Source organism: Atta cephalotes, assembly GCF_000143395.1.
Source record: "Atta cephalotes unplaced genomic scaffold scaffold00040, whole genome shotgun sequence".
NCBI lineage: Eukaryota > Metazoa > Arthropoda > Insecta > Hymenoptera > Formicidae > Atta > Atta cephalotes.
In genome coordinates this window covers 2,121,615-2,147,333 of record NW_012130104.1, presented here as the reverse complement: position 1 = coordinate 2,147,333, position 25,719 = coordinate 2,121,615, and the positions used below count along the sequence as shown (strand labels likewise).

At 28.8% G+C, this 25,719-nt stretch overlaps 5 protein-coding genes across 5 annotated transcripts in view; 2 read left to right on the top strand and 3 right to left on the bottom strand.

The window, feature by feature from the left end:
• The window catches only part of LOC105622130 (cytochrome c-type heme lyase), a 1,942-nt gene extending 1,350 nt beyond the window's left edge, over positions 1-592 (top strand). Inside the window, exon 3 of the mRNA XM_012203563.1 lies at positions 355-592. Within this exon, the coding sequence (XP_012058953.1) occupies positions 355-592 (238 nt within the window). The remainder of the gene's footprint in view (positions 1-354) is intronic.
• A 3,086-nt stretch (positions 593-3,678) lies between these two features.
• LOC105622129 (histone-lysine N-methyltransferase SETMAR-like) lies at positions 3,679-4,440 on the bottom strand. The gene has a single exon (XM_012203562.1). The coding sequence runs from the start codon at positions 4,438-4,440 to the stop codon at positions 3,679-3,681; it is 762 nt and encodes a 253-aa protein (XP_012058952.1).
• An 18-nt stretch (positions 4,441-4,458) lies between these two features.
• Positions 4,459-7,318, bottom strand: LOC105622128 (traB domain-containing protein). Its single transcript, XM_012203561.1, has 7 exons — positions 6,997-7,318; positions 6,262-6,446; positions 6,019-6,133; positions 5,805-5,941; positions 4,972-5,384; positions 4,588-4,741; positions 4,459-4,491 (listed from the first exon to the last, which is right to left on the bottom strand). The coding sequence occupies exons 1-7, from the start codon at positions 7,316-7,318 to the stop codon at positions 4,459-4,461; spliced, it is 1,359 nt and encodes a 452-aa protein (XP_012058951.1).
• Positions 7,319-10,590: 3,272 nt separating this feature from the next.
• On the top strand, positions 10,591-18,365 carry LOC105622127 (TAF5-like RNA polymerase II p300/CBP-associated factor-associated factor 65 kDa subunit 5L). Its single transcript, XM_012203560.1, has 10 exons — positions 10,591-10,665; positions 10,760-10,914; positions 13,902-14,241; positions 15,642-15,877; positions 15,954-16,136; positions 16,207-16,362; positions 17,504-17,651; positions 17,731-17,899; positions 17,988-18,171; positions 18,242-18,365. Exons 1-10 carry the CDS (start codon positions 10,591-10,593, stop codon positions 18,363-18,365), a joined length of 1,770 nt encoding a protein of 589 aa, XP_012058950.1.
• Positions 18,366-19,696: 1,331 nt separating this feature from the next.
• On the bottom strand, positions 19,697-24,439 carry LOC105622126 (exosome complex exonuclease RRP44). Its single transcript, XM_012203559.1, has 14 exons — positions 24,386-24,439; positions 24,054-24,227; positions 23,804-23,961; positions 23,401-23,588; positions 23,086-23,312; positions 22,457-22,738; positions 22,098-22,382; positions 21,740-21,977; positions 21,419-21,677; positions 21,056-21,299; positions 20,613-20,833; positions 20,376-20,544; positions 19,996-20,274; positions 19,697-19,911 (listed from the first exon to the last, which is right to left on the bottom strand). The coding sequence occupies exons 1-14, from the start codon at positions 24,437-24,439 to the stop codon at positions 19,762-19,764; spliced, it is 2,928 nt and encodes a 975-aa protein (XP_012058949.1). The 3' UTR covers positions 19,697-19,761.
• Positions 24,440-25,719: the final 1,280 nt, after the last annotated feature.

The following is a 25,719-nucleotide window of genomic DNA, read 5'->3' as shown; positions in this document are numbered from 1 at the left end:
ACGTATTAGACATACATTATAACGTAGTTAATACGTAAATAATATATATATATATATATATATATATATTGTGTGTGTGCGCGCGCGCGTGTGTGTGTGTGTGTGTGTGTGTGTGTGTGTGTGTGCGTGATCATATCATTTTGGTCGATATGATTAAAAAGTTTTAAAAAATAGAAAATTTTCATAGAAAAAAGATATATTAACAAATGAAACTAGATTATCAAATACTAGAGACATTTTTTCAATAAAATGTTAGAAAAAAAGTTGCATTTTGAGTCATATAGACCAAACAAGTCAGCAAAGTTAAGTCGCTACATGGTCTTTAATGCTATATTAAATGTAGCATACTTTCAGGTATGAACTACCATTTGATCGACATGATTGGATCATAGATCGTTGTGGAAAAGATGTAAGATACATTATTGATTATTACGATGGTGGAAAAATTAATGAGAAGTATATGTTTGCGTTGCTCGATGTGAGACCCGCAATGGATTCGTGGGATAATATCTGGGATCGGATGAAAGTAGCATGGTGGCGTTGGAAATATCAATCCAATAATGAACCAATGTCTACTGCCACAGTGCATTAATTTAGAAATTAGTGTCAATAAAAAATACGTTAGTTCGAAAAATTTTTATTAAATTGATAATTAATGCCTTATAATAATTACGCAACACATTATTTATTGTGTGATGAAACAAAAATCACGATACATATAATTTATGTACATATTAGTTATATACATCATATCATAAATATCACAAATATCATAAATACAAGTTTACAATACTTATGTATATTTAGTAACATCTTTCCAAAGTAACGTCAAATTAAAGCGAATTAAAAAGTATATATTCATACTTGATAATAAATTTTATATATATTTATAAATATATGTGTATATATATCTTTTTTATTCATTATACATAAATCTATTACAATTTATCTGTGGTATTAAATAATCACTGGAAATGATTTTATAAAGTTACAAATAATTTGAACTTACTGCCAAATATTAAGATCGAACTTAAGTCTCTACTTAAGTCTTAATACTTAAGTATTCAAGTATTCAAAGATTAGATAAAAGAATTGTGTGCGTGCGTGCGTATGTGCGCGTGTGTGTGTGTGTGTGTGTGTGTGTGTGTGTGCGTCGTGTGTATCTTGTAATATTTACAATTGATATATTTATAATTTTGCTTTTTCAAATTATTATATGCGAATATTGTATGTTTTAATTTAAGTTTTAGTGTTCGATTCGAATAATAACACGTAAATTGTATGATCTGGCAGTTAGGCAAACTTAAATTGTACATAAATATTTACATTTTCATAATCATATATCCCTTTCTTTGATTATTCATGTAGAATACTTTTCGTGTAGTATACTTTTTCATGTAGAAAAGGAAAATCAAACTTCTAATCAGAATTTTGAAATATTCCCCGAATTTATTGACAATTTTTCGACAATTTATCAAAACATTTTTTAATTGTTCGGAATAGACTTGTTCATTTCAAGGTATAGATATCCATAACACTCATAATATTATCATTGCTTTGCCAATTATTTGCACAATATACTTTCGATAGGAACAAATATAAATTATGAAATACGCGTTTTAAATTTCGCTTATTATTATATAACGACGCTACTTGATCCAGAGCCAGGCAAACTTTTGATTTTTCTGGATGTGAAGTGCTTCAATATTTCAATAAATTTTTTTATGAGAAAGTATTAAATTATTCATATCTTAACTATATATATTACTCAACTGCATGTTTTAAATTAGGAGGTAAATTTAATAAATATTCACATTGTACATTATATAATTTTTTATTGTCAATATATATATATAGCTCCATGTAGTTTTCACAATATTTATAGTTATCAGCAGAATATGTAATAACATCGTACATCTTATAGACTAAAATTTACATAACTTCGTTAATGAATTGAGAACTATTTAATTTTAGGAAATTAATAATTATATTACAAAAGTTCAAATATTGTTGAAGCTAAACAAGTGATTATAAAAAATTAGCATTAAGATAAAATAAACCTTAAATACAAGAATAATATGTGATGCTATTCTCTCCTAAAACTTAAATAATCTAAATTAATTCATTTCAATGAATATGCAAAATTTTTTTAAATAACAATATTCATTTTTTGAAGTTCCTCAATTATTTATATATGTAAGTATTTCTTAAATATATAATTTAGAATATATATATGACTATATTAGACAGTACAGAACCAAAGAATTGCACTTCATTTTCTGAGTAAGAATATATGTAATATAGTAAATGTTGCTTATTAAAAATAATCTATTTTATAAAGTGTCATTCATATATATTAAAGGCAGTTATTGGGAGCTATATTTTTCATTGACATGATGTAAATTAATTGATAAACATCTTTCCTAATAAAATATCCAACAGTAAAAAAAATATATATATTTCATATACTTATAGAAATTTATAATCAATAGATTATCTGTAAGCCAAAGTTGTTGTTTTTCTATTTTTCTGCAATTGTATGTATATATTAATACTGATATATACATCATACTAACAGCATGTGCATAATAATGATATCATGGAATTTACAATAATCTAAAATTTTTATAAGATATGATACTGCTTAAGCTAGACGTTTTTATCATAATATGTTTAACATTAAACACAATTGTAATTTTATAACTGACAAATTCGTTCGATTCTCAATGTTTTAGTATTTTTTAGTATTTATTTTAGTATTTATTTTAATAAAAGGCAGCTGCTATATGAAATATCTCGACATTTACAATTTTGGTAACATTTACTTTTTTGAACATTGTTTTGATTTTATTATAATATTTATTTTAATATCTATTTAGAGTTTGTTAAATATACAACGATTAATATTAGATAATAATCTAATATTAGATAATAGTCTAATATTAGATATTACACTAAATTTTATACCTAAATAGAGCTTTAACTAAATTCTGATGGTTGGGTAAATAGAATGTCATACATACTGTTGGCACATTAAATTATTTCAGAGAAATTAATTCTAATATTAATTATAACAATAAAAAGATAAGCAATATCGTCAAATTTAGTTTCTTTTATATATAAATAATGTATATATAAATAATAAGCAACAATAATAAAAGCAGCAATGTAATATAGAAGCAGTAATAATAAAATATTCCATTTATAATATACAATATCAAATAACAGAGAGTAACATCAAATATCTAATAATTGGACGAACATATACAGTATGTCTTGCTTCTACCTGAGCACTTTCGTCTAATAAATAAAAATTGTAGAGAGAAGCATTAATATGCAAGGGAAACGACTGAGATATACTGACGGTAACAAAAAAATTGAAGTGCGCTTTATTTATATATATATAAATATATATAACATATTTCTCTAAAAATTTAAATTCAGTATCTGTCACATATGTGTCATAAAACATATCTTGTTTATAATTTTGATTATGACATTCTCTTTAATTTTATGTGATATTAATTTCAAAACATATAGTTTTATCTTATTATATAATTTTTTTCTGACTTATGATCAATTTATAGTTTATACCAAATTCTTGTTAACTTCAAATCTGTAATCAAATCTATAACCTTTATATTATTACAATATATCGCACAAGAATATCTCATGTTGTTAAATCTGATTATGTGGTAAATAACGATGACAATTGCCAGAACCACAAAGACAAGAAGTATCACTGAGATAATGGACGGAATTAACCATTGCACCACCAGCATAGTCAAAAGTCACTTCCTTTCCGTTCTCTATATCTTTAGATGCAAACAAGCATAATCGAGGCACGATTCCCTCTACTCTAATCGGGATAAGGATAGAGTTCGGGTCACAGCTATGATTAGCATAGCGTCCAATATTACCAAAATATTTCGGATCTATACAAGTTATAATAACACGATCTCCAGCATGTTCTGATACTACAAGAACGTAATTCATCATGTTACCCTGCTTATTAGCTTCAATTCTGCATCGTGCTTCTTGCAGACTTATCACTTCGCCAGCGTATTCACAAATAAATTGACCCTTTTTTATTAACTTATTCGTGAAAAGACCGAGACCTTTATTGGCAACTTCTCTGACAATTAAACAATTTAACGGACCATTCTGTACTAATCTATTTCCACAATCTGATCTACATTTACAACGAGCATGGCATTCAAATATCGGACCGATTAATTTCTCATCAATAATTCGAGCATTAGAATAATTAGCAGAACCGCGTGTACACGAGCAATTAAAACATTCAGCTACACACGAACAGCCTACAGCGTATTCTGCTTCAAAGTCTGCTGTATCTATCCCAGGCCCTGGTATATTATTTATTATGTACATAACGTCCGCTACAATATGTTCATACTCGTCAGAAGCATTCGCTTCCATGCTTACCGTAATTATGTATCAATAAAAATATCCAAAAAAGCCCGAGAGACTCTTTGGGATAAAGGCAGCACGAGATAAAAAGGAAAAATTTTTTAATTAAGAAAGGAACTTTTCTTAAATAAACAAACCCTATCGTGCGACACCAACCTGTAGAAGTCCCTGAACCGATGACTTAAGAGATTGGAACGTGATAGCAGCGGGTATTGCTACAACTCTGTAACCTATGTAAATTACAACACCAAGTACAGATGCCTTAACGGTCTGCTTCAAAATTTTACCCGACAACGATGGCGGTGGTATTCTGCAAAAGACTGTCTAGTAAATTAATATGTAATGGAATACATTATGCTTTAATATAATATATAAAGGATTCCTAAATTTTATTTAAGTTAAATTTTATTGCCTACAAATCATATAAATCAAGAAATATAACAAGAAAAACAAGAAAGAATACGTAAAATGTAGTTCTACAAATACTTTTAGAAATATCTCATATAATAGCAATTATATTATGCAATATTTTTTATTTACCTCATGATAGGCGGTATATCGGAAGGCTTGACTTTACCCCAATTTTCAATGATGCCGGGTGTGTGTCCTAAACCAACGATTCCTACGACACGTGCTGGTTCGTAAGAATGATTAAAAACACAATGAGGCAGACATGATAACTGTAGCGAATTAGTCAAGTAAATATCTCTCTCTTTCACAAACACTTCTCCCAACACTGGAAACTTCTCCTTCATGTTGGCAATTATTTCGTCCAACATCGATCGTTGCTTACAGAGTTCGACATCCTCTTGAGTAATAGAATCTTTCATTACTGCCAGTTTCCACCCTAGTTTTATAGTCTGCCACCAGGACAATGATCGTATCGCACGTTGCATTGTTATGTTAATTGGTCGATCGGCCAAATGAATAATACAGTTTGGCACTTTCTTTGCCTAAGTTACATAATAATAAATTCATATAAATTTTATGATACAGATAATGGGTGTTTTCCAGCAAGAGATACAGATGACATAGGGAAATCGGTTCATTGAATATTTTCCATTTAGGCTGCGTCCTATTTTATAACATTCATGGAATCATTTTATCTTTGTCGTTTATTAAATGTTAAACAAGGACAAATGATGCTTGTGAGCGTTGCAAGCGTTAAGTGCAGTCTTAGAAACACAAGCCGATACAAGCATCGTTCTGTCTTTGTTACTCATGGAAGATAGAATGATGTATCGATTTATATTACTAAATAGAAACCTTCATTGGCAAATAACAAAGATATTATGATTCATTGTGTTACACTATATCAATTGTCTCTTGTTGAAAAATGCCTAATGTCTCTGATTTAATGCATACTGAAATACCTCCTCAAATGCCCTTCGGAATTCTCCTCCTGGTGGCATACCAAGTTCCTTGGCGACATGAGCTGCCATTCTTAGCAATAAAATGTGTAGTAAGCCATCATATAGTCCTTCCCTCTTAATGGTATCCATAATAGTTTCTGTAAATAAATTAAATAGTACAATATGTCAACACAGATAGCTAATGTATTATAGAAATACAGAAACTCTGTCTCACTGTAATCAATATTCTTAGCATAGCCAAACAAAACTTCCTCATCAAGTTGTAGTATACCAACTCTGGCTCTGCACAATTCAACTGCAACTATGTGAGGCTGCACAGCTTGTATAATCTTTAACAAAATAAAAAAGAATGTTTTCAATATTATATATATTAAATTTTTACAATAAATTCATATCTAAAATTAAAAAGCAATATTTTATTTTCACAGAATAAAGGAAAGTACATATATATAGTTACTTTTGACACATCATTTTGACTTTCAACACTGAAATGTGCCGTTCCTACTAAGTATAACTTTCCTCCATCAGGTGTGGTCAATAATGTGACAGTTTCTGGCAATCTCTCATCAATCGTAGGATCATACTCCTTTACTTCGCTTATCGTGTTGCCTACATTACTTCCCTTATTCTGGATATTGGAATCTGCATTAGATATTTTCTGTGTTATAAATACATGGCTAAATGTGTTATACATACATGGCTAAATAGTAAGTTAAATTAATCTCAAAAAGTACAACAATGTACCTTGAGACCTTAAAATTTTCCTTCTTCTATATTGTTTTTGTGTTACTGACATTTTTTTTAAAGCACTGCTCTACACATAATAGCTTAAGTTATGATAGCAACAATAGCTGATTTTATTATTAGATTAAAAAGATTTTGTATAAGTGAGAAACCTTACAATATTAGCTGCATCAAAGTGACTCTCATAACTAAAGATACACTTGTCAAGTGAGTTTCTAACAACAACTAACATAACAAAAATGTCTGTAGAAATCTTAAAATTTATTTTTTATTGTTGGATTATACTTTCTTAAACTTTCTCGCTTTTGTTAAACTTCAAACATATATCTACTTCACTTTCATGAGTAACACTTAAAGAATGTATGCTAGTTCAGCTAAAAGACAGATCTTTAAATTTCTTTCACATGTTTATGGTAAATGTTTAAAGTGCATATAACTCGATAATTACCTTCATCAATAAGAATCATTTCACTATCAGAAGACTCAGTACTTTTCATCTTGTTATTATCACCATGATTATCATCCATGCTCACTATCGATAATGTACATGAAGACTGTGTTGCTGACTGAGAATCTGATTGTGTTATTCCGCATCCAGATTCTTTGGCAATCAATTCTTTTGTAACATTTTGTGCATTTAGCTTTGATGTATCATGATCTCCTCTTTCGTCAATTAAGTTGTAGTGCTTGTCCTTTATGGACGTTAATAGATCATTCTCCCTTTGATCACCACCGACATGCTTATCAATTTTAGTAGAAATGGATGCCATTTCTTTTCCTAAAAATCCATATATTCTTATAACATAATCATTTTTATTTTTAAAAATTTTCTAAAGTATGTCTGTTACAACTACATGCTAATTGGAGTAACTCACTCTTGCACTCGAATAACATATAAAAAGAAAGATATTAATTTAATATTATAGATTTTTATACTTCTAAAATAAAGAACATTCCCGAGTTCTCTTCAGAATTGAATTTTGTTACCGTTATATACGTTTTCTTAGGCAGCAGATGTGAATTGCTGCATGCTTTTAACCTCGTAGAGAACTGACACGTTTTTACAAAAAAAGATTCTCGCATCGCTATAACAAAAGAATTGTGTAATTTAATCAGGTCTTCAATCAGGTTAGTTGTCGTCGTATTAATCTCGTAAACTTACGCGACGGGAATTTGGAGAAAAATATAACGTATGGAGAAATGAGCATCAAGACCGAATCAGACCAAATAGATCAAGTCATCTAGTAGTAGCACCTGTATAGGTATTCAGTGGTTGCGTTCAGTAGAAAAAGCAGTTTTGCACTATTGCAAAATTCTTTAATATGATTGGTCTTATCCTTAGTTCCTCACTGGATCTAAATGTATAAACCAATCACATTCAAGAATTTTACACAGTTGCAAAGTTGCTTTTTCTGCTGAACGCAGCTGAGTGGTATTATAGATAAGTTGTAGCACTGCAGTTTTGTCGAGTATCTTTCACGTCATGATAAATTAGCTAAGTACACAAAATGTGTGTACGAAGCATATATGTAATACTCTTATATTGCTAACGTCACTTAAGAGCTCTGGCGAAAATATCACGATGCAGACGATATCTACCTCTCGCTTAGATAATAGATGTACTTGAAATTTTAATACGCATGCGCGTATCTGACTAACCAATCTTATCCGCATGTATAGAAGTGAGAAGTCCGATTATTCTCTATCTCTCTGTCTTCGCATCCCTCATTCCCAAAAAGAGGCTGCATTAACGATATAGAAATATTACATGGTACGAAGTAAGTAGATTTTTCTTAAAATTCTTCATTAATTTTTCAGAGGTTGTATATAAATTTTAATTTCTAATTTTTCAAAAATTTTTATATAATTTTCAAATGTTTTAGAAAATTAATTCTAATAAATATTGAACAACATGAGGTTTGTTTTTTATTGCTGCACTTTCTGAATTGATACACACAGTACAATGAAAAACAGACCTATGATTTGTCAATTCTAATTCAGTCGATCAATTAAGAGAATCCTAAAATCGTCTGTATTAAATCATATAATTTTTGTATAACAATTACTTTTTTCTCCTTTTATTGATTTGAATATCCTTTTCCAGAATTAAAGTACACTCATTAATACGTGTCTGTGAAGTGGAGTCTATGCTGAGAATGACAAAAATTTCGAAATTGAAATTTTCTTTACCATTTCTTGGCTCAATATGGCATTCCAGAGCTGTCATGTTCACGTCACAACATTTGCATCATCATATAAAAGATATGTGCATATCTGTACATATTTACAAAATATATAGTAGTTCACAGACTAGTAGTTTAATTGCATAAAGAAACAGCGAGTGGAGTTAGACTTAGATATCTAATTGAAACATAATTATTGTTATACAAAAATTTATGTGGCATGAGTGAAATGATGTAGTGCGATCTGATATGTCATTTAGTAGAAAAAAAGAGTCGAATATATGTTGAAACAAGGTAATAATTTCATGATTTCATCTAAAAGTGGACGAATTTATTATAATATTTATTGCTTAATACCAGCTAATTTACTAATAATCGATTCCTAGTTTTGCAATTGTTGTAAAATTCTTTAATATCTTAAGACGATTTTTAAATAAAATTCGACTATGGACGGTATTTACAGTCCGTTCTTATTTCAAAATTGTTTTAAGTAATGTCTTAAGATACTAATACAGCCTTCTGATTGGTTCGTAATTTCTTAAAACGGTCTTAAATATAAGATCTGACTATGAATACCGGCCTACGATTATTACTGATGTATGACCTGGGAATTAAGAATAAAGAATGAACGATTTTAACCTATTAGAAATCGGATATATCGGAATACACGATTTCTGATAGGTTGAAATCGTTTATTCTTTATTCCTTCTATTGTGCGCAGGGCCTTAATTAGGTTTAATAATATTCGTAGTTAAAATTGACTAATCATAGGTCGGTATTCAGATCTTATATTCAAAACTGTCTTAAGAATGATCTTAAGAAGTCATGAACCAATCAGAGGGCTGCATTAGCATCTTAAGACATTACTTAAGACGGTCTTGAAATAAGAATTGACTATTAATACCGGCCATAGCTGTTTCTCGGAAGAATGGAACGACTGTGAATTTTTTGACTTGACCAGTTTTAATAACTACAGATGTTATTAAACTCGATTAAAGATCGGTTTCACCAATGCCAGTTAATTAAATGACCATTAACTGATCAATCACATTTGCTGTTTAGTAGAATTGACCAATTACGATTGATAATTAATTCCGATTAGTTAATCGGCATTGGTGAAATGAATGAATTGGTGAAATTCTAATGCGAGACTCTATTTATAAATTAATCAATCACAATAGAATATGAGAAGAATAATCGACTATGATTGGTCAATTTTCTACGACTCTACGACCGCTATGACTTCTATTATAGAACCTGCATTATAAGGATATCGTATAAATGTAGTCAATGTTTGCTTTAATCTCGATTTAATTAATTTACTTTTTATTTTTTTCTAATATATTTATGATGTTCCAAAACGTTTCCTCCCTGAGGAAACTTTTACTGAATATAAAATATAGCATGCTTTTTTTGACACAGTCAACACGAGGGTTAAAATTAACATCTACATTGATAGAAATAAGCGGTGTTCTATTATTCACTGCAAGTACTAATCTATAAAATACGTGAAGCCTGAGACATAATTCACATAATTGAAAAACACAAATAACAGAAATAGGAAATAACAAATTTTAACCTATCAGAAACCGTGTATCCTGATGTACACGATTTCTGATAAGTTGAAATCTGTTCAAATATATTATTGACTATTCCTATTGCTTGTGCTTTTCAATTGTGCATTAGACTTTATATTCTTCTCCTTTCTTCCCCCTTTCGGGCGATCCAGCACCAGGCAGACCAGGCCTGACCAGGCGGGGTGTTTGTGCCTGTTTGTGCCTCGTGATTCGTACTGTCACGGATCTCGTTCGGGGCACCGTCGCGAGATCAGTGGAATTCATCGTCGCCGCCGGGTCTCGATGAAGATGAAGCGGATGAAGAGCGAGGTGATCAGCGCAACGATCGAGTCTTACCTAAAACGGCGTCATTATCAGGTGCGGTGTCTCTCATCGGAGTTTCACGCCGCGCGTGGTTTGCCATCAATGTGTACGCCATAACCTCCTTCACCGCTGTTGCATGTTTTTCCAGACCCACGATTATCGCAAGGGCGATCAGTTGTTCTGTCAGAACAGCGATCAGACAACGTTGAACGCGACCGCGGAGTGCGGCACCTCGCAGGACAACTCGATCGTTTTCAGTGCCATTACCATTGACATCGCTGCGGCAGATCAGGCATATCAGCGGTATGGTTTTATAGGACTCGAACTCGTGTTCGAATCATACGACGTGATTACTATGCCGTTTGTTCTAGCGAGATAAGGCATTTTGTTGTCTGATCACGCGATGCATTCATATCTTACTAATTCTAGATTCTAATATTTTATATTGCAATTTTTTATTCAGAATATAATGTGTGTTTGAATTGTATAGTTTTCATGTGACTCTGAATTCTCAGGAAATGGCTAAAAATTAGATGTATTATGTTTATTTAATGGTGAATTCGATCAATTATACTATACTGGATTAGTATACATTAAAGACTGCTTTATATAAAGTATTTAAGGAGGTTATAAGGGCATAAAAGGGCATATATTAATATTTACACTTTAAACAAACTGCATACATGTGAAAGTTGTTTTCATAATATTCTGATTTTATTGAGCACACATTTTTATAGATTATTTATTTTATTTGTTATTAGTTTTATTGTTATAAATAAAAATTGTTAAAATGATAAAAAAAATCTAAATTTTTTAATATAAATATATTAAATACTAAACATGTCTTATGCAAAGTTTCATTGAGATGTTCACCATTAGTTTACAACAAATAAATTTTATTTATTTACTGAACAATTAATGTCTGCATCTCAAGGTAACTTTACATAAATATTGTTGAATTCATAAAGTATTTATATATAAAAAAATAGAGACTTTTATCATTATTTTATAATACATTTTCATATATTTATATTAGAGTACATTTAAAAAATATTACTACTTATTTAAATAACTTTTGATCCAGATGGTCAACTGTCTCTATTTTTTTTGTATTATTATTAAGTGCAATTTAGAATAATCTATAATTTTTTCAAGTAATTCTTAACAAATTGCATTTGTCGTACAACTTCTTTAAATGCAGTGGCATAATATATATATTAACTTGACAATGAAATAATGCATGTATATTCTGTTACAGAACATGACATTATTATTGTTATTGATCATTTAAAAATATTTATGTTTCTACATTTAATTTTGTTAATTTCATGTATAGTCACCTTTAATAAATTTAGCATTAATTTAATGTAGATACATTTGCATGCTTGATGCTCATCTTTAATATCAAAACAGATTATGTGATCAAAATTAATGCTTGATATTTGTCAATTTTGATCATGTGACATTTAACGTAATATTTTAACACTAAAAACGAACGTCGAGCAAGTGACTGAATTCATTTTAACAGTCTTCTATTTTTATGATTTGTTTATTTATTCAATGGCTTGTTTTTGCTTAGGGAAGGCTGTTATCAGGATAATTAGTAGTGAATTCAATTGGATATACTGCACTCTAATATATGTACAGCCGGTCACAAAGATTTTTTTTTCAATGAATTTCGGAACTAAATCTTGATCGTAAAGTAGAACAGTTGAGCTCTAAAAAGTTCGATTCATAAGTAAGAACGAATCACTCGGTGAGTAAGCTGCATTCTGTAGTTATGAAAAAAAAGTTGCAATTTTTCTCTGACCGGTTGTACATTAACCTTTAAGGCCCAGTTTCACTACTCACGGTTAATCGAGGTTCAACTTATTCATTGTCTCTTTCCAATTCTAGAATTGGAAAGAAATGAGAAACAAATTGAATCTCTGGTTAAGAGTTAACCATTGAGTTAACCATTGAGTTGGAACTGAATCTAAATGAGCCCCATGTAACCATCGGTTAAGCTAACCGACGATTACATGGAACTCATTTATGAAGCTCAGTTTCCTAACAAGAATATATTTTTTATAATGTTAAAGCTAATATTTCATGTATCATAGGACAGGCTTTTCAAGTCTGTTGATTGGCTGCGGGCCAAATAGAGATTCTCGAATCTCTATTTTATAACCAATTAAGGCGTGAAAAATTTCTTGTACAATAAACGCAGTATTAGCTTAAGCCCGGATTTACAATAGATTTTTAAGTTATAAGAAATGGACAAATCATAGTCAATTATTCTCTTTCCATTCGACTGTAATTAGTCAATTTCCTACGACTTAAAGCTTAAAATACTTATTATATATCCGGATTAATTATTTTACAATAAGAGTACGGTCAACGCGATGCTGCAAATGCTTTGAAGCAGTTTTCAATTGGTCAGTTTATAAAATTTTTTCTTCTAATTGGTCCATCAAATCATTTATAGCGAGACTTTGACCACAGCTTAAATCATTAGTGATTAGAAATCAGAAATTAGAAATCAGAAGCTAGAAATTACCAATTATAGTCAATTATTCTTTTGGCATCTGATTATGATTGGTCAATTTCTAGTTTCTGACTGTAGAATGTGCCTAAAGGAACATATGGATTCTTGGAGCTCATTCAAATTTTTTGTTATTAGTAAAAAATTTTTTAATTTTTAACTAACTGTATAAAAAATTGCAATACTTGAATTTAACATAAACTTAGCATAAACTTCGCATAATAATTAGTCTACGTAAATAGAATAAAACTGTGAAAAATTAAAATTGTGAAATATAAAATTTTTTCAAATCACATAATATTATTGGAAAATTAGAAAAATGTTCTATTAGAGTCCTTATTCCATTTATAGTCGTTGTATACGAATCGACTTAAAAATGTATGTTTAATATAAATCATTTATTATTAAATTGCGTAATTGTTAATAACTTTATTGTGCTCTTTTTCGTAAAATATGTATTGGTCATTTTATTATGCGAGATATTTGCGTTTTACTTTTACATTTAAATTAAATCACTGTAATGACTTTAATATACATAAGTGTATGTGTGCACGCTAGTATGTCCAATCAAATTTGCTATAAAATTTTAGTTTGAACATTTTCAAAATAGAATTTTAAGTAGAGTTCTATATAATTTAAATTTGAGATTTCTGAACTAATAGATCAATGTTGATTAATGTGGGAATAGCATTTTTTTTGTATATAATATAACAAATTAATTTTAAGAATTGCAAGAAGATGTTTAAAGTTTTAATCCTGCTTTTAGATTGAAGAAATGGATGAGCGTCGTACTCAACGAAAAATTACGAATAGAATTGCAAGGACTTTTGTATCCGATATTTTGTCATCTTTATTTAGAGATGTTACATGCTGGTAATCGCCAAGCTGCAATCCAATTCCTAAAGACGCATCAGAATGAATTTATGAGTGATACAGAGAAAGACTTCTTAGAGGAATTATCTAGTGTATTTTCGGTGCAAGACATTGAGCTGAGACCTTTGGTAAATGCGTTCAGAACTAGAAAGTATAAAGTAGATCTGTCCGAGTCGGCACATATTTGTCTGAGACAATATCTTACCAAATATGGACACATAATATTAATGCAGGTAATATAATTATTTTTAAGTATATCCTTATTTATTAAATATCTAAATTCTGCAGAAGAATTAATCTTTTCACCTTAATTATATCAATTAAAAAAGATAATTTAAATTAATTTTGACTGCTATACATATTTTAATTAGATATACAGTGAGTTCATTCTGTGTACCAATTTGAATACGTACACATTTCCTATCATTTGTACATAAATCAAGAATATTTTTCATTTTATATAGTTTATGAATTGGAAATCTGGAAAGAGTTTATTAGTAGATTTTTATTTATATTTATAAGAAAACATAATTTATTGGAAAATGTATTTTAATGTGAAAACTTTATTTAAAATTATATTATATTGGGTTATCTGGAAAGTTCGTGCCGCAAAAGATTTAAATTTAATAAATGAAATTAAAAATTTAAATCTTCTGCGTTTTAATTTTCCTTCAAAATCGGCACGAACTTTCTGGACAACCCAATGAAAACATTTTTTACAAATTTATGATGACAATAAATATGTATTTACATTTACATTTGCGATGCAGGAATGATATTTTATTATCTTCATACCGCCGCGTGTATCTTACTATATATATTGTACACATGAGACAAGCATCCACAAATATTTTGAAAAACACTCACTCGTAAGACATATACCTATTTACACTTATTATAAATAACACAAAATAATAGTGTGGTGTCATAATAGTGTGGTGTCGATTACGATAATTCATGATACTCAAAATTAAAGTTAAAAAGTTGCTTTTTTATTTTGTTTAAAAATAAAATTAATTAAACAATAAAAACAATAGAGTTATGAGCCGAACTAGATATAAAAAATATCTCCTGTTTTTCAAAAAATAATTTGACTTAATTATGTAGAAGAGATCACAAACATTTTTCTGGACTATTTTTAAAGACTTAATAATGAGTTTTCTTTTCTTTCTGGACTTTTTAATTTTTATCACTAATTATTTTACTGTTTGGTGGTCTGTGTAATATCTATTACAAGCATTCACTTGAGTTTACCATATTTTAAATTTTAACCATTTACAATGCGCAACTCGAATTACATGATAGACAACCTGAATAGACTATCTCCATTTTAGAATGATCATTTAAAGAATGATAAGGATTGATTACAATATATTATTTTTATTATCTACATTGTTTAATTTTATAACTGGCACCATTGAAATTTTGTAAATTATTTAACATTAAGAATGATCTGATAAGGGTTAAAACGTGTTTGAAATTGTATCTATTGTTTATGTTAATTTTTATTAAACATTTAGCTCGGCTCGTAGTCCTACTGCTTTTATTGCTTAAGTTATTGAACCATTCTGTTATTAAATTCAAAACTAGTTATTTTTAGTGATAAACTTTAATTTTTTATTATTCTGTATAGATTATAAATACACACATCACAATAATTAGAAAAACAGGCAGCCTTCATCAAATGGATGGAGAAGTACCTGAAGAGAAAAGTCAAAGATATGAAACAAGTATTAATGGTCACGTGGAACAACCATCTGGTACTGGTGTGGATCGTGAAATGAGGGAATTGCAGGAAGCTATACGATTGATACAACATAATTCTCATCAAGCATTAAGATTATTTACAGTGAAAAATGCTATAGAGAAGCAAGTAACAGATCATTATCTATTTTATATGATTCTTGCCATTACTTATATTTTATATCTTCATATATTATTGCAGTGCAAGTTGTGGTCTTATTGCACCTAAAATGGATAAGTTAGCTGTAGGTTTTAGTACAGCTGAAATACGTTTATGGGCTATAGGCGATACAGTCTTGGTCAAGAAAAATGATAAGCAAACGTATGTTTCGTCTACCTGTGATATATCACCATTTTATAAATTCAACGAGCAAGAAAGCACAGTGTGAGTTACATTTTTTCCTTAATTTGAGTGTAATATTTTATTAAACAATTACATAATTTTATGATAACAGAAGAAGTGAAGCAGGAGCCATAATATTAAGAGGACATACGGATGTAGTACACGATTTAAGATTTATTCCAGAAATAGATATTCTTCTTTCTGTATCGAGTGATAAAGATATGAGAGCATGGAAACTCAATAATTATTCATGTACAGCAATATATAGGTAAGCAATGCTATTTCTTCAGCAAATCCTTTTCTCTCTCCTGCAGGCTAAAAATTCATGAAAAATTATCAAAAATATTTGCAATCCATTTCATATAATAAATTTTTAATAGAATCAAATAAAGACAAACTTGTATGTTTTAAAGTAAATCTTTTTTAAATTAAGATCCCTGTATTGATTTTATGAATATTATTGAATATTTTTATCTGCAGATTCATAACTTTTTCTAAAGTAGGATTGAATAGAAGAATAAATTGTATAAAATATTGTATATAGGGTGGTCCACTTAAATTAATCATCTTTCACTTATTTTTGATGATATAAAAAAATGTTTCAAATGAAAGTGGAACGGTTTCGAGGGAGATATTTTGATCACGTTGTTTTTTTCTAGATAGAGGTATCAAAAAGATATAAAGATCACTTCTACTTTTTTAAATGGAATTATGTGATTTTTTTAAAAAATAATATTATGCTTTTAATTATTCTGCATACAAAAGTATTAAGATACAGATATTAAAAAATCAATAGTTTACGAGATATTTCACATTTTATTCTGATACATTTTGACATGGAACATAAAATATCGTGAACTATAAATTTTTTGGCCCTAATATTTTTATGCATAGAATAATAAGATGAATCAATTGGCGTGCAAAAAATACACAGTTGATGTTAAAAAAATTATACAATTTACAATATGCAATTACGTATTTTTTTAAATAGCACCTGTGTTTTCTCCACACCAATTAATTTATCTTATTATTCTGTGCATAAAAGTACAGTTGCCAAAAAATTAATAATTAACGAAATATTTTATATTTTATGTCAAAATGTGTCAAAATAAAATGTGAAATATTTCATAAACTATTAGTTTTTTGATATCTCTATCTTTTATATGTAGAATAATTAGAAAAATCATATTAAAAAAAAATCAAACAATTCCGTTTAAAAAAGTGGAGATTCTTCTATCTCTTTTTGGAATCTCCATCTAAAAAAAATAACGTGAAAAATATGCCTTTCTCGAAACCATTCCACTTTCATTTGAAATATTTTTTTATATCAAAAATAAGCGAAGTAAGATGTTTGATTTAAGTGGACTATCCTGTATATACATTTCTAATAATGCTTTTTCTCATTGTAGCGGTCATAGTTATCCTATATGGTGCATGGATACTAGTGTGTTTAATTTATATATCGGCACAGGCTCACATGACAGAACTGCAAAATTATGGTCATTGGATAGAACATTTCCCTTGAGAATATTTGCAGGTCATTTTTTAGATGTCAATGTACGTCTTTTAACTATTACAACTTATGTTTATTTTAGGATAATATAATGATATGATTTAATTTCATTTTCTATTTCAGTGCATAAAATTTCATCCAAACGCAAGATACTTAGCGACTGGTTCCGCTGATAAAACTGTAAGATTATGGTCAAAAGATGATGGGAATCTATTGCGAGTATATGTTGGAGCGCAATCGACTATTTACACTTTAGCTTTTAGTCCAGATGGCAAATATCTGGCTGCTGCAGGTAATTATGAAAAAAAATATAAGATAAATTATCAAAATTACATTTAATGAATTATTCTTTAAAACTTAACTTTAAAACTGTTATTTAGGTGACGATAAATCCATATATATATGGGATTTAGCAACTAATGGTTTACTGACTGAATTGAAAGGTCATAAAGATACAATCATGAATGTAGATTGGAGTTTAGATAACCAATATATCGCCAGTGCAAGCTTAGACGGAATCGTACGATTGTGGCCTACTCAAGATTTCATCAAAACATTGAATGGGTATATGCTTAAATCTTTTTTTGTTCTTAAACTTAGATTTGTTTATATACATATTGTTTACTCTTTTCAGAGGATCGTCAAGTGCTATGTTGCAATCAGAAACGCCACAAATTTATTCAACGTATTGCTCAAGCATTCTCTCATTGAATTATTACAAAAAAAGTAATTCGTTAATTTGTATCGGTACTAAATAATTTTTTTATTATTTATTATCGTGCTAGTCGAATTTAAAACTTACTTTTAAATTAAATTCTTTTTTTTACCTGATACGGTATGTAATATTTTTTCAGCAAACTTGAATACTGCCTTCAATTAAAGTTAAATTGATTTTATACATTATATGATCTAAGATTTGATAATACCATCCATGTGATAAGTTTTTACAGTATTTATAAGAAATGCATCACTTTTTCAATGTGTGACAATTGAATCTTACTATACTCATTGATATTTTATTTTTCATTTTTAACGTTTTTATTATTAAAGGCATGTTAACGGTTTATTTATATTAATTAAGTCTGAACGATATTTTTTTATTTTAATTATTTTTATTTTAATTATTTTTATTTTAATCATTCATTTTTCATTTTAGTTTTCAAATGCTGCTTATATTGCACGAGATTAAATCTGTTGCCATAATATCTTACCATTAAATTTTTCACAATGTAATGAAAAAGGAGGACATTAAAAAGAGTCCGATTTTTGTCCACAAAAATGTAAGTAAAAGAAATAGCTTTTTTATAAAAAATTTTTTATAGATTTTGGCTTAAATAGAATAACATTAATAAAAAGTTCAGAATCGATAGGGAACACCCTGAAAATGCAGCATGAACTTGATATATTTAGACAAATTTCAATATTCTTGCTTACTTTTCAATTCTCCAAATGCAACAAATAATAAAAAAAAATTTTAATAATTTTATCATATTCAGGAGATCGAAATCTATAAAAGCATTATTTCTTTTACTTATATCTTTTTGAGCAAAAATCTCCCTTTTTTTAGGGATTAGAATAGGTCCGATTTCTATTCAAAAGAATGTAAAAGAAATATGTTTTTGTAAATTTTGACCTCTTGAATATGATAAAATTATTAAAAAGTTCGTGGCACTTAGTGAATACTTTGAAAAATAAGCAAGAATATCGAAATTTGTTTAAATATATTATGTCCAAATTTCAGGATGTTCCCTATTGATCCCGAACTTTTTATTAACATTATTGTATTCAGGAAATCGAAATCTATAAAAAAACACTATTTTTTTATTTACATCTTGTGGACAAAAATCTCTTTTAATATCCTCCTTTTAAGTATTTAATTGAATGAGAGAAAGGAAATATAAATTAGTAATAATTCAATGAGAGAAATTATCAGGCATTTTTTTTTTTATGTCTGTATAACTATGTAATATAAGTTTCCTGTGGGAATATTGTCTAAGAAGGGCTTATGAGAATTTTTTGTCTTGTTATAAAGACTTTTTATAAGTTATGAATAATGTTAAAAAGTAGCAAAAGAATACAAAATTTTTATAAAAATCAATGCGTATATTATTATATAATTCGCATTACATTTTACATTTGAAAAATATACTCTTCTCAATTCTTTTTCTTCTTTTTCTTTCCGGCTTTCTTATTACGAACATTAAATGACTCTTCCTTAATTTCTAAATTTCGTTTCAACGTTTTCTTAATAGAATTTTCTTCGGTGTCACTTGTATTTAATGGAGGAACACTAAAATTTGGAATCTGTAATCACATAAAAAATTATTAGATCCGTTAAAAATGTATGAATTCTTGTTTGTTCTCGCACACATGCCTCTTTCTCCTTACCTCTGGTTTTACAAGTTTAAAAAATAATTTTTCATGTTGTACATTAGAACTGTCCAAACTCATTTGTATAACAACAGGATCAAATGCTCGAAATACAACATCCCCGCAAGTTTGGGATTGATCCTCTGAATTATATACGAACGTAACAGACGATGAAGCAGAATTATTTAGATACAAAGTGCCTTCTAAACCATACTTCGGTATAAGCACTTGCAAAGCATTTTTGCGTACAAAAAGAATATATCCTTCCTCATCCTGAATCTTATTACGGAAGAATATCTATGAAACAGAAAATTTTGTTAATTTTGTTAAAAATAAATATTTCATATCTAAGGATAAAAAAACTGTCAAAAAGAAACTTTATAATAAATCGAACTAACGTGTGTGTGAAGTGCAACTGATGCTCGGCCAGCATATTGCGCCATTCGATTCCGATAATTCAGATTATGGCATAACAAGTGATTCTTCTTCTTATCCAATAATTCTGGATAAGTTGCATCAGCACCTATACATACAGCTAACAGTCGATGCACAATTATATCTGCATATCTGTAAGATACATTTAAAAAACCGTAAATTTAATAATTATGTCCCTTAATGGTTTTCAAATTACTTGCCTTCGAATAGGAGATGTAAAATGCGTGTAAATTGGACACGCCAATCCATAATGCTTAAATTCTTCCGGTTGATGCATTCCACTGATAAAATATACCGCTTGCAACATACATCGCGTAGCTAATATTTTTAACATTGTGTTGAAATAGGGATTTGATTCCTTTTGCGTTTCTTCTAATGATCGAGAAAATTCCTTACCGGTACTTGTATTAATAATAAAACCCTTTAAAATTAATTTAAAAAATATATATGTATATCTTTTATAACACTTAAATAAATACATAACATAATTGATAACACTGTGTGATAATATATTAGATTTAATCTTCAAAATAAAAATCGAAAGAAATCATTACTTTCTACAGTTTTAAAATTTTTAAATATTAATATATAATTATCTAACTAAATTTAGAATTATATAAAGTTCTATATTAAATAGTAATACCTGATTTTTAGCAGCTTTAATCAACGGTTCAAAATTACTTTGTGGTGGTTCAGGGTGTCTCCTCAACATAGCGCATTCTGGAAATTCTGCTAATATTTTTTCAGCAACACTAATGTTTGCAAGTAGCATAAATTCCTCTACCATAGAATTAGTGTCTCGCAATTTTTTTGCTTCTACATCAATGGGATCATGCGTTTCGCTATCTACTTGGAAACGTATCTCCGGTGATGCTAAAGTTAAAGCACTGCAAATAAATTATTTTATTAAATTTAACATAAAAAATTTAGTTATTGTGAAAAATAAACCGATATAACTTGGAATAATTTAATATAGATATTATATCTGAATTATGAACAATCATACCCATTTTCTAGACGTTTCTTTTTTAATTTCTTTGCCAACTGATTTAATCCTCTTAATGACTTTGCGATAGCATCTTGCTGAGTAGCATCATCAATTTTCAATTGAGCTTCTTCATATGTCATTGCTTGACGCGAACAAATTATAGATTTGCAGAATCTCGTATTAATTATATTTGCGTCAGAATCAATTTCCCATATACAGGAAAATGCAAATCGTTCTTCCTTACCCCGCAAAGAACAGAGATTCGAGCTAAGTAATTCTAAAATAAAAAAATGTTATATAATTTATGACTATCTTTAAAATAAAGTGCTGCTATCTCACCTGGAACCATGTCGATTCGTTTATCAACGAGGTATACAGTAGTAGCCCGTAACGCTGCTTCTTTGTCCAGTGCAGTCCCAGGCCTTATAAAGTGAGATACATCTGCGATATGCACACCAACATCGAAATTTCCGTTTGATAAACTTCTACAATGTAACGCATCGTCAATGTCAGTACAGCCTGGTGGATCCACAGAACAGATGTCTAAATATCGAAGATCTTCCCTTTGCGCAACATCCTATAAAAATTATATATTACTGAGTTACATTTATCTAATTATTTATACTCGTATTATGAATTATCTTTTATGTAATTAATAATCAATAACATTAGTTATTAACTAGTTTAATATACGTACCGCTTCCGTAATGATCCATGGCAGTTTTGGAAGAAAGCTAAGAACAGCATCAGAGAAACGGCTGTGTGGAACATCGTGTTCTAAAAGTAATACTTCATTCTCCGTCTCTTTATCCCCTATATTACCAAGTGCTCGTACAAAGTGACCAAGCGGGTATCTCGAATTTCGTGGCCATGAATCTAATGCGACAATAATTCTCTGCTTACTCAGTATCTCGGCCTGTCTAGTTTCAATTCTTATTTTTGGAATTTTTCTCTCAGCCGGTACAAACAAATGCCTTACATTCTATGACAACAGATAAAAATAATACAGAATAGATAAAAAGATTATTATAATGTCATAACATAAAAGATTTTTACCGTTTTAATTGCACTTGGTTGCAGTATTCCACAATATTGTCTCCATTTTCTCCTGATAATACCGACAATTTTGCCTGTTGGTATTTTTTCTTGGATTTTTGATGAACTCTGTTTGCGGAGTGCTTTCTCTTCATCTTCTGCATTGTTGCCAGCATCTGTATTTTCTTCATCTTCCAAAACAATTTCACTAGGTGATGACCACTTATCATCTGGCAGCATTTCAACTGCGACTATATCACCATCAACTGCTCTGTTCAGATGAGCTCGTCCTTGCACAAATATCTAAGACAATAAAAATAAAACAATAGAAAGAATGATACTTGTAAACAATTGTTACATATACATTGTCAAATTTAATGAAAAATTGATTATAATGTTTAATATATGAGAAAGTTTCGAAAGTCTTAATATAACAAAAATATAATTTTGAAGTTTTAGTTTTATATTTATGTGATACTCAAAATGGCGTTTTTAAAAGATTTAAAAAGAATTATGATGTGTGTCTTGAGCGGTTTGATTATTTCATTATCACTTTCTAAATAGGCATTCAATAATTCTCTTTTTAAGGTTGACAATATTGATGCTTTTATTGATTGATGTATTTAAATATTCATAATTATGTATCTTACAGGTTTTTCTCTGCCTTCGACATTTACATTTCCTTCAAGAAAATTTTCTCTTGATGCCAAAAATGTTCCTTGCAACAATTTTCCAGACGATATGCCATTGTGCACTTCCGTGGGTGATAGATGGCAGGGAAATAATTCTGGGCCTTGAATATCCGAAGAGTAAGAACGTTTAGATAATTTATCCAGCAGAAAACTTGCATTTTCCAACGACGCAATATAATCTTCCACTGTGAAAAAGATGCATTATTCTAAATATCACATTTGTATCAAAATAATATAATTTAATAGAATAAAATCAAATATTATATATCTTACTCGATACAACAAATAGTCCCTCTTCAGCTGCACGTGTTTTATTTTCTACATCGTCTGTTAACAAAACAATATTTATGTTGTTATTATCAGAATTCAAATGGGTATTGTACCATTTAACTGCAACTCGTATTGCTCTATCATTACGATCGTTTGTCTTTTCACCCGGTTCTCTTTCAATATAAGTTTCCCTGAAAGTATGTAACATTTTATAAAATAATTATTATACAATACAATATAAAATCTAAATATATCTACTTAAATATATTTAGATTTATATATCCAAATTTAATATATCAAAAATATATTGTAAACAAAATTTCAAGAGCAAAATATAAATCAAATACATATCAAATACATAATCTTTCTCCTCTATGTAAATTATTATATATATATATATATATACCGATGATGTTCATTGATGAATAAAAAAAATTTTCTTGTTGCATTCCCTATAATATGCTTTAATTTTTTATATACAGTCGCACTTTTATGCCGAATCTCTTCCAATACTGTTTGCAAGATGATCACATTGGTAATAATATTTTCCTCCAATATGTCTATCTATAATTAGAAATCAAACAATCAGACACTCTAATAGAAAATTCATATAAAATGATATGCCATATTATAATGTATTTGATATAACTACTTACTTGATCCAGAATTATATTTGTATCAAGTACAAGAAAATATGGACTTGGAATTAAGGAAGACTTAGCACCAGCGTCTTCCATATCCAATATCATATCCCGAGGCCTCGCTTTGCACTTCATACATGTTTTAGAGCCACAGTAAATATCATCTCTGAGATAGTGTTCTCTGACAGTCTGATACAAATGAAAAATTACCATTTTCATTAAGTTTTTGAATAAAATATGATATATATGAGTTTATTCTGAGCAAATTTAATTATATTTAGAATTAAAATATACTCAAAAAATTTCTTAAAAAGTTTTCAAAAGGATAAATTAACACCTCTACATACCTTAAATATATTCCCTCCCTTTGTTTTTCTGAAAAAAACCTTTGTCGTTAACATGTCTGCACGCGTTCATTTAAACGCTGTTAACACAGCGCGAATTTCTCTTTTTAATAGTTTCTTGATAATTAATTCTTCTCAAAGCTATTGAGATGAGATTCAAGTTATAAAAAAGCTGATTATTCAAGTTATAAGCTGATAACAGGTTAGGATGCATGTGATGGTAGAAGATCATCAAGTACTTGTGACGGCCGAAAGATGTCACTCTATCATTAAATGCGCTTGGCGTGCTTTGAATTTAAATAATTAGATGGCACTAGATGATTAATTGACTGCTGAACTGACTGATGTTGCACTGCTTGTCCACCATAGTTCAGCAGTCCAGAGATTGTATTCTTAAAAAAATATGGAGCCGTATAAAAATACTGTAGTATATGCAAAGTTGGAAAGTTACTCATAAATTACTTTTTAAGTTATCTTGTATGTGTTTGTTAAAGAAAATAAGTATAAAAAGTAATACAAAATTTGATCAAACTATAAAATATCAGTGTAAAAAATAAAATACGCAAACTTATTGTACTCAAAATTTCTACAATAAAAATTATAAGTAACTTTCTTAATTCTTAATAATATACATTACATATTTGATAATTCTTTTTTAGTATTTTCGTATGCAATATTTTTTAAGAATAACTCTAATGATAATTTTTTTCAAAATTTTTCATATAATTTTTCAAAATTTCTATATAATTTTTTAGACTTTCTATATAATTTTATAATTTTTTCACGTTTTTTATACGAATTGGAACATTTCTCAGAAAATCTACATCTTTTCTCAGAATTTTTCATAATTATAAAAGATCATAAGATTTCTAAGACTTTTTATAGTTTAAATATAGTTTCTGAAAAAATATAATTATAAAATCTAAAAAATTTTTTTTAAATTTGTGGGATAAGAAATTTCAGAATATTTCAAAATTTACTTAATGAAAAATTCTGAGAGAAGATTTTTCGAATATTTCTGAGCATTTCTGAAAAATGTTCTAATTCGTATAAAAATTATAAGAAAAATTTTCATCAGAGAAGGCCCGCAGTTCGTCTCAAATTTATCTTCATGCTTTCTTCATGCAATGTAGGTTTATTTTCTGTGGTTGAATTAGTGTACACTTTTAGGCGATCGGTTTACCTCTATTTTCAGTTCATTAAGCGACCAATCAATATTCTAATAGCTGAAAAAAATATAATTCGATTCCTCATATTATTCTGTCGAAAAACATCTATACATACTTAATTTTTTTATGTGATCATTGAATGATAGTTACAAACAATTTTTTGTTCAA

Excerpts from the sequence above, each read along its gene's own strand:
- LOC105622128 (XM_012203561.1), bottom strand. The coding sequence starts at position 7,318 with ATGGCATCCATTTCTACTAAAATTGATAAGCATGTCGGTGGTGATCAA. Across the intron at positions 5,942-6,018 it reads TGCTAAGAATATTGATTACA|AAACTATTATGGATACCATT; the intron begins GTGAGACAGAGT and ends ATTTATTTACAG. Across the intron at positions 5,385-5,804 it reads TCCGAAGGGCATTTGAGGAG|GCAAAGAAAGTGCCAAACTG; the intron begins GTATTTCAGTAT and ends TATGTAACTTAG.
- LOC105622129 (XM_012203562.1), bottom strand. The coding sequence starts at position 4,440 with ATGGAAGCGAATGCTTCTGACGAGTATGAACATATTGTAGCGGACGTT.
- LOC105622126 (XM_012203559.1), bottom strand. The coding sequence starts at position 24,439 with ATGTTAACGACAAAGGTTTTTTTCAGAAAAACAAAGGGAGGGAATATA. Across the intron at positions 24,228-24,385 it reads AGGGAGGGAATATATTTAAG|ACTGTCAGAGAACACTATCT; the intron begins GTATGTAGAGGT and ends CATTTGTATCAG. Across the intron at positions 20,275-20,375 it reads CAGTTGCACTTCACACACAC|ATATTCTTCCGTAATAAGAT; the intron begins GTTAGTTCGATT and ends TCTGTTTCATAG.
- LOC105622127 (XM_012203560.1), top strand. The coding sequence starts at position 10,591 with ATGAAGATGAAGCGGATGAAGAGCGAGGTGATCAGCGCAACGATCGAG. Across the intron at positions 14,242-15,641 it reads GACACATAATATTAATGCAG|ATTATAAATACACACATCAC; the intron begins GTAATATAATTA and ends TATTCTGTATAG. Across the intron at positions 18,172-18,241 it reads TTCATCAAAACATTGAATGG|AGGATCGTCAAGTGCTATGT; the intron begins GTATATGCTTAA and ends TACTCTTTTCAG.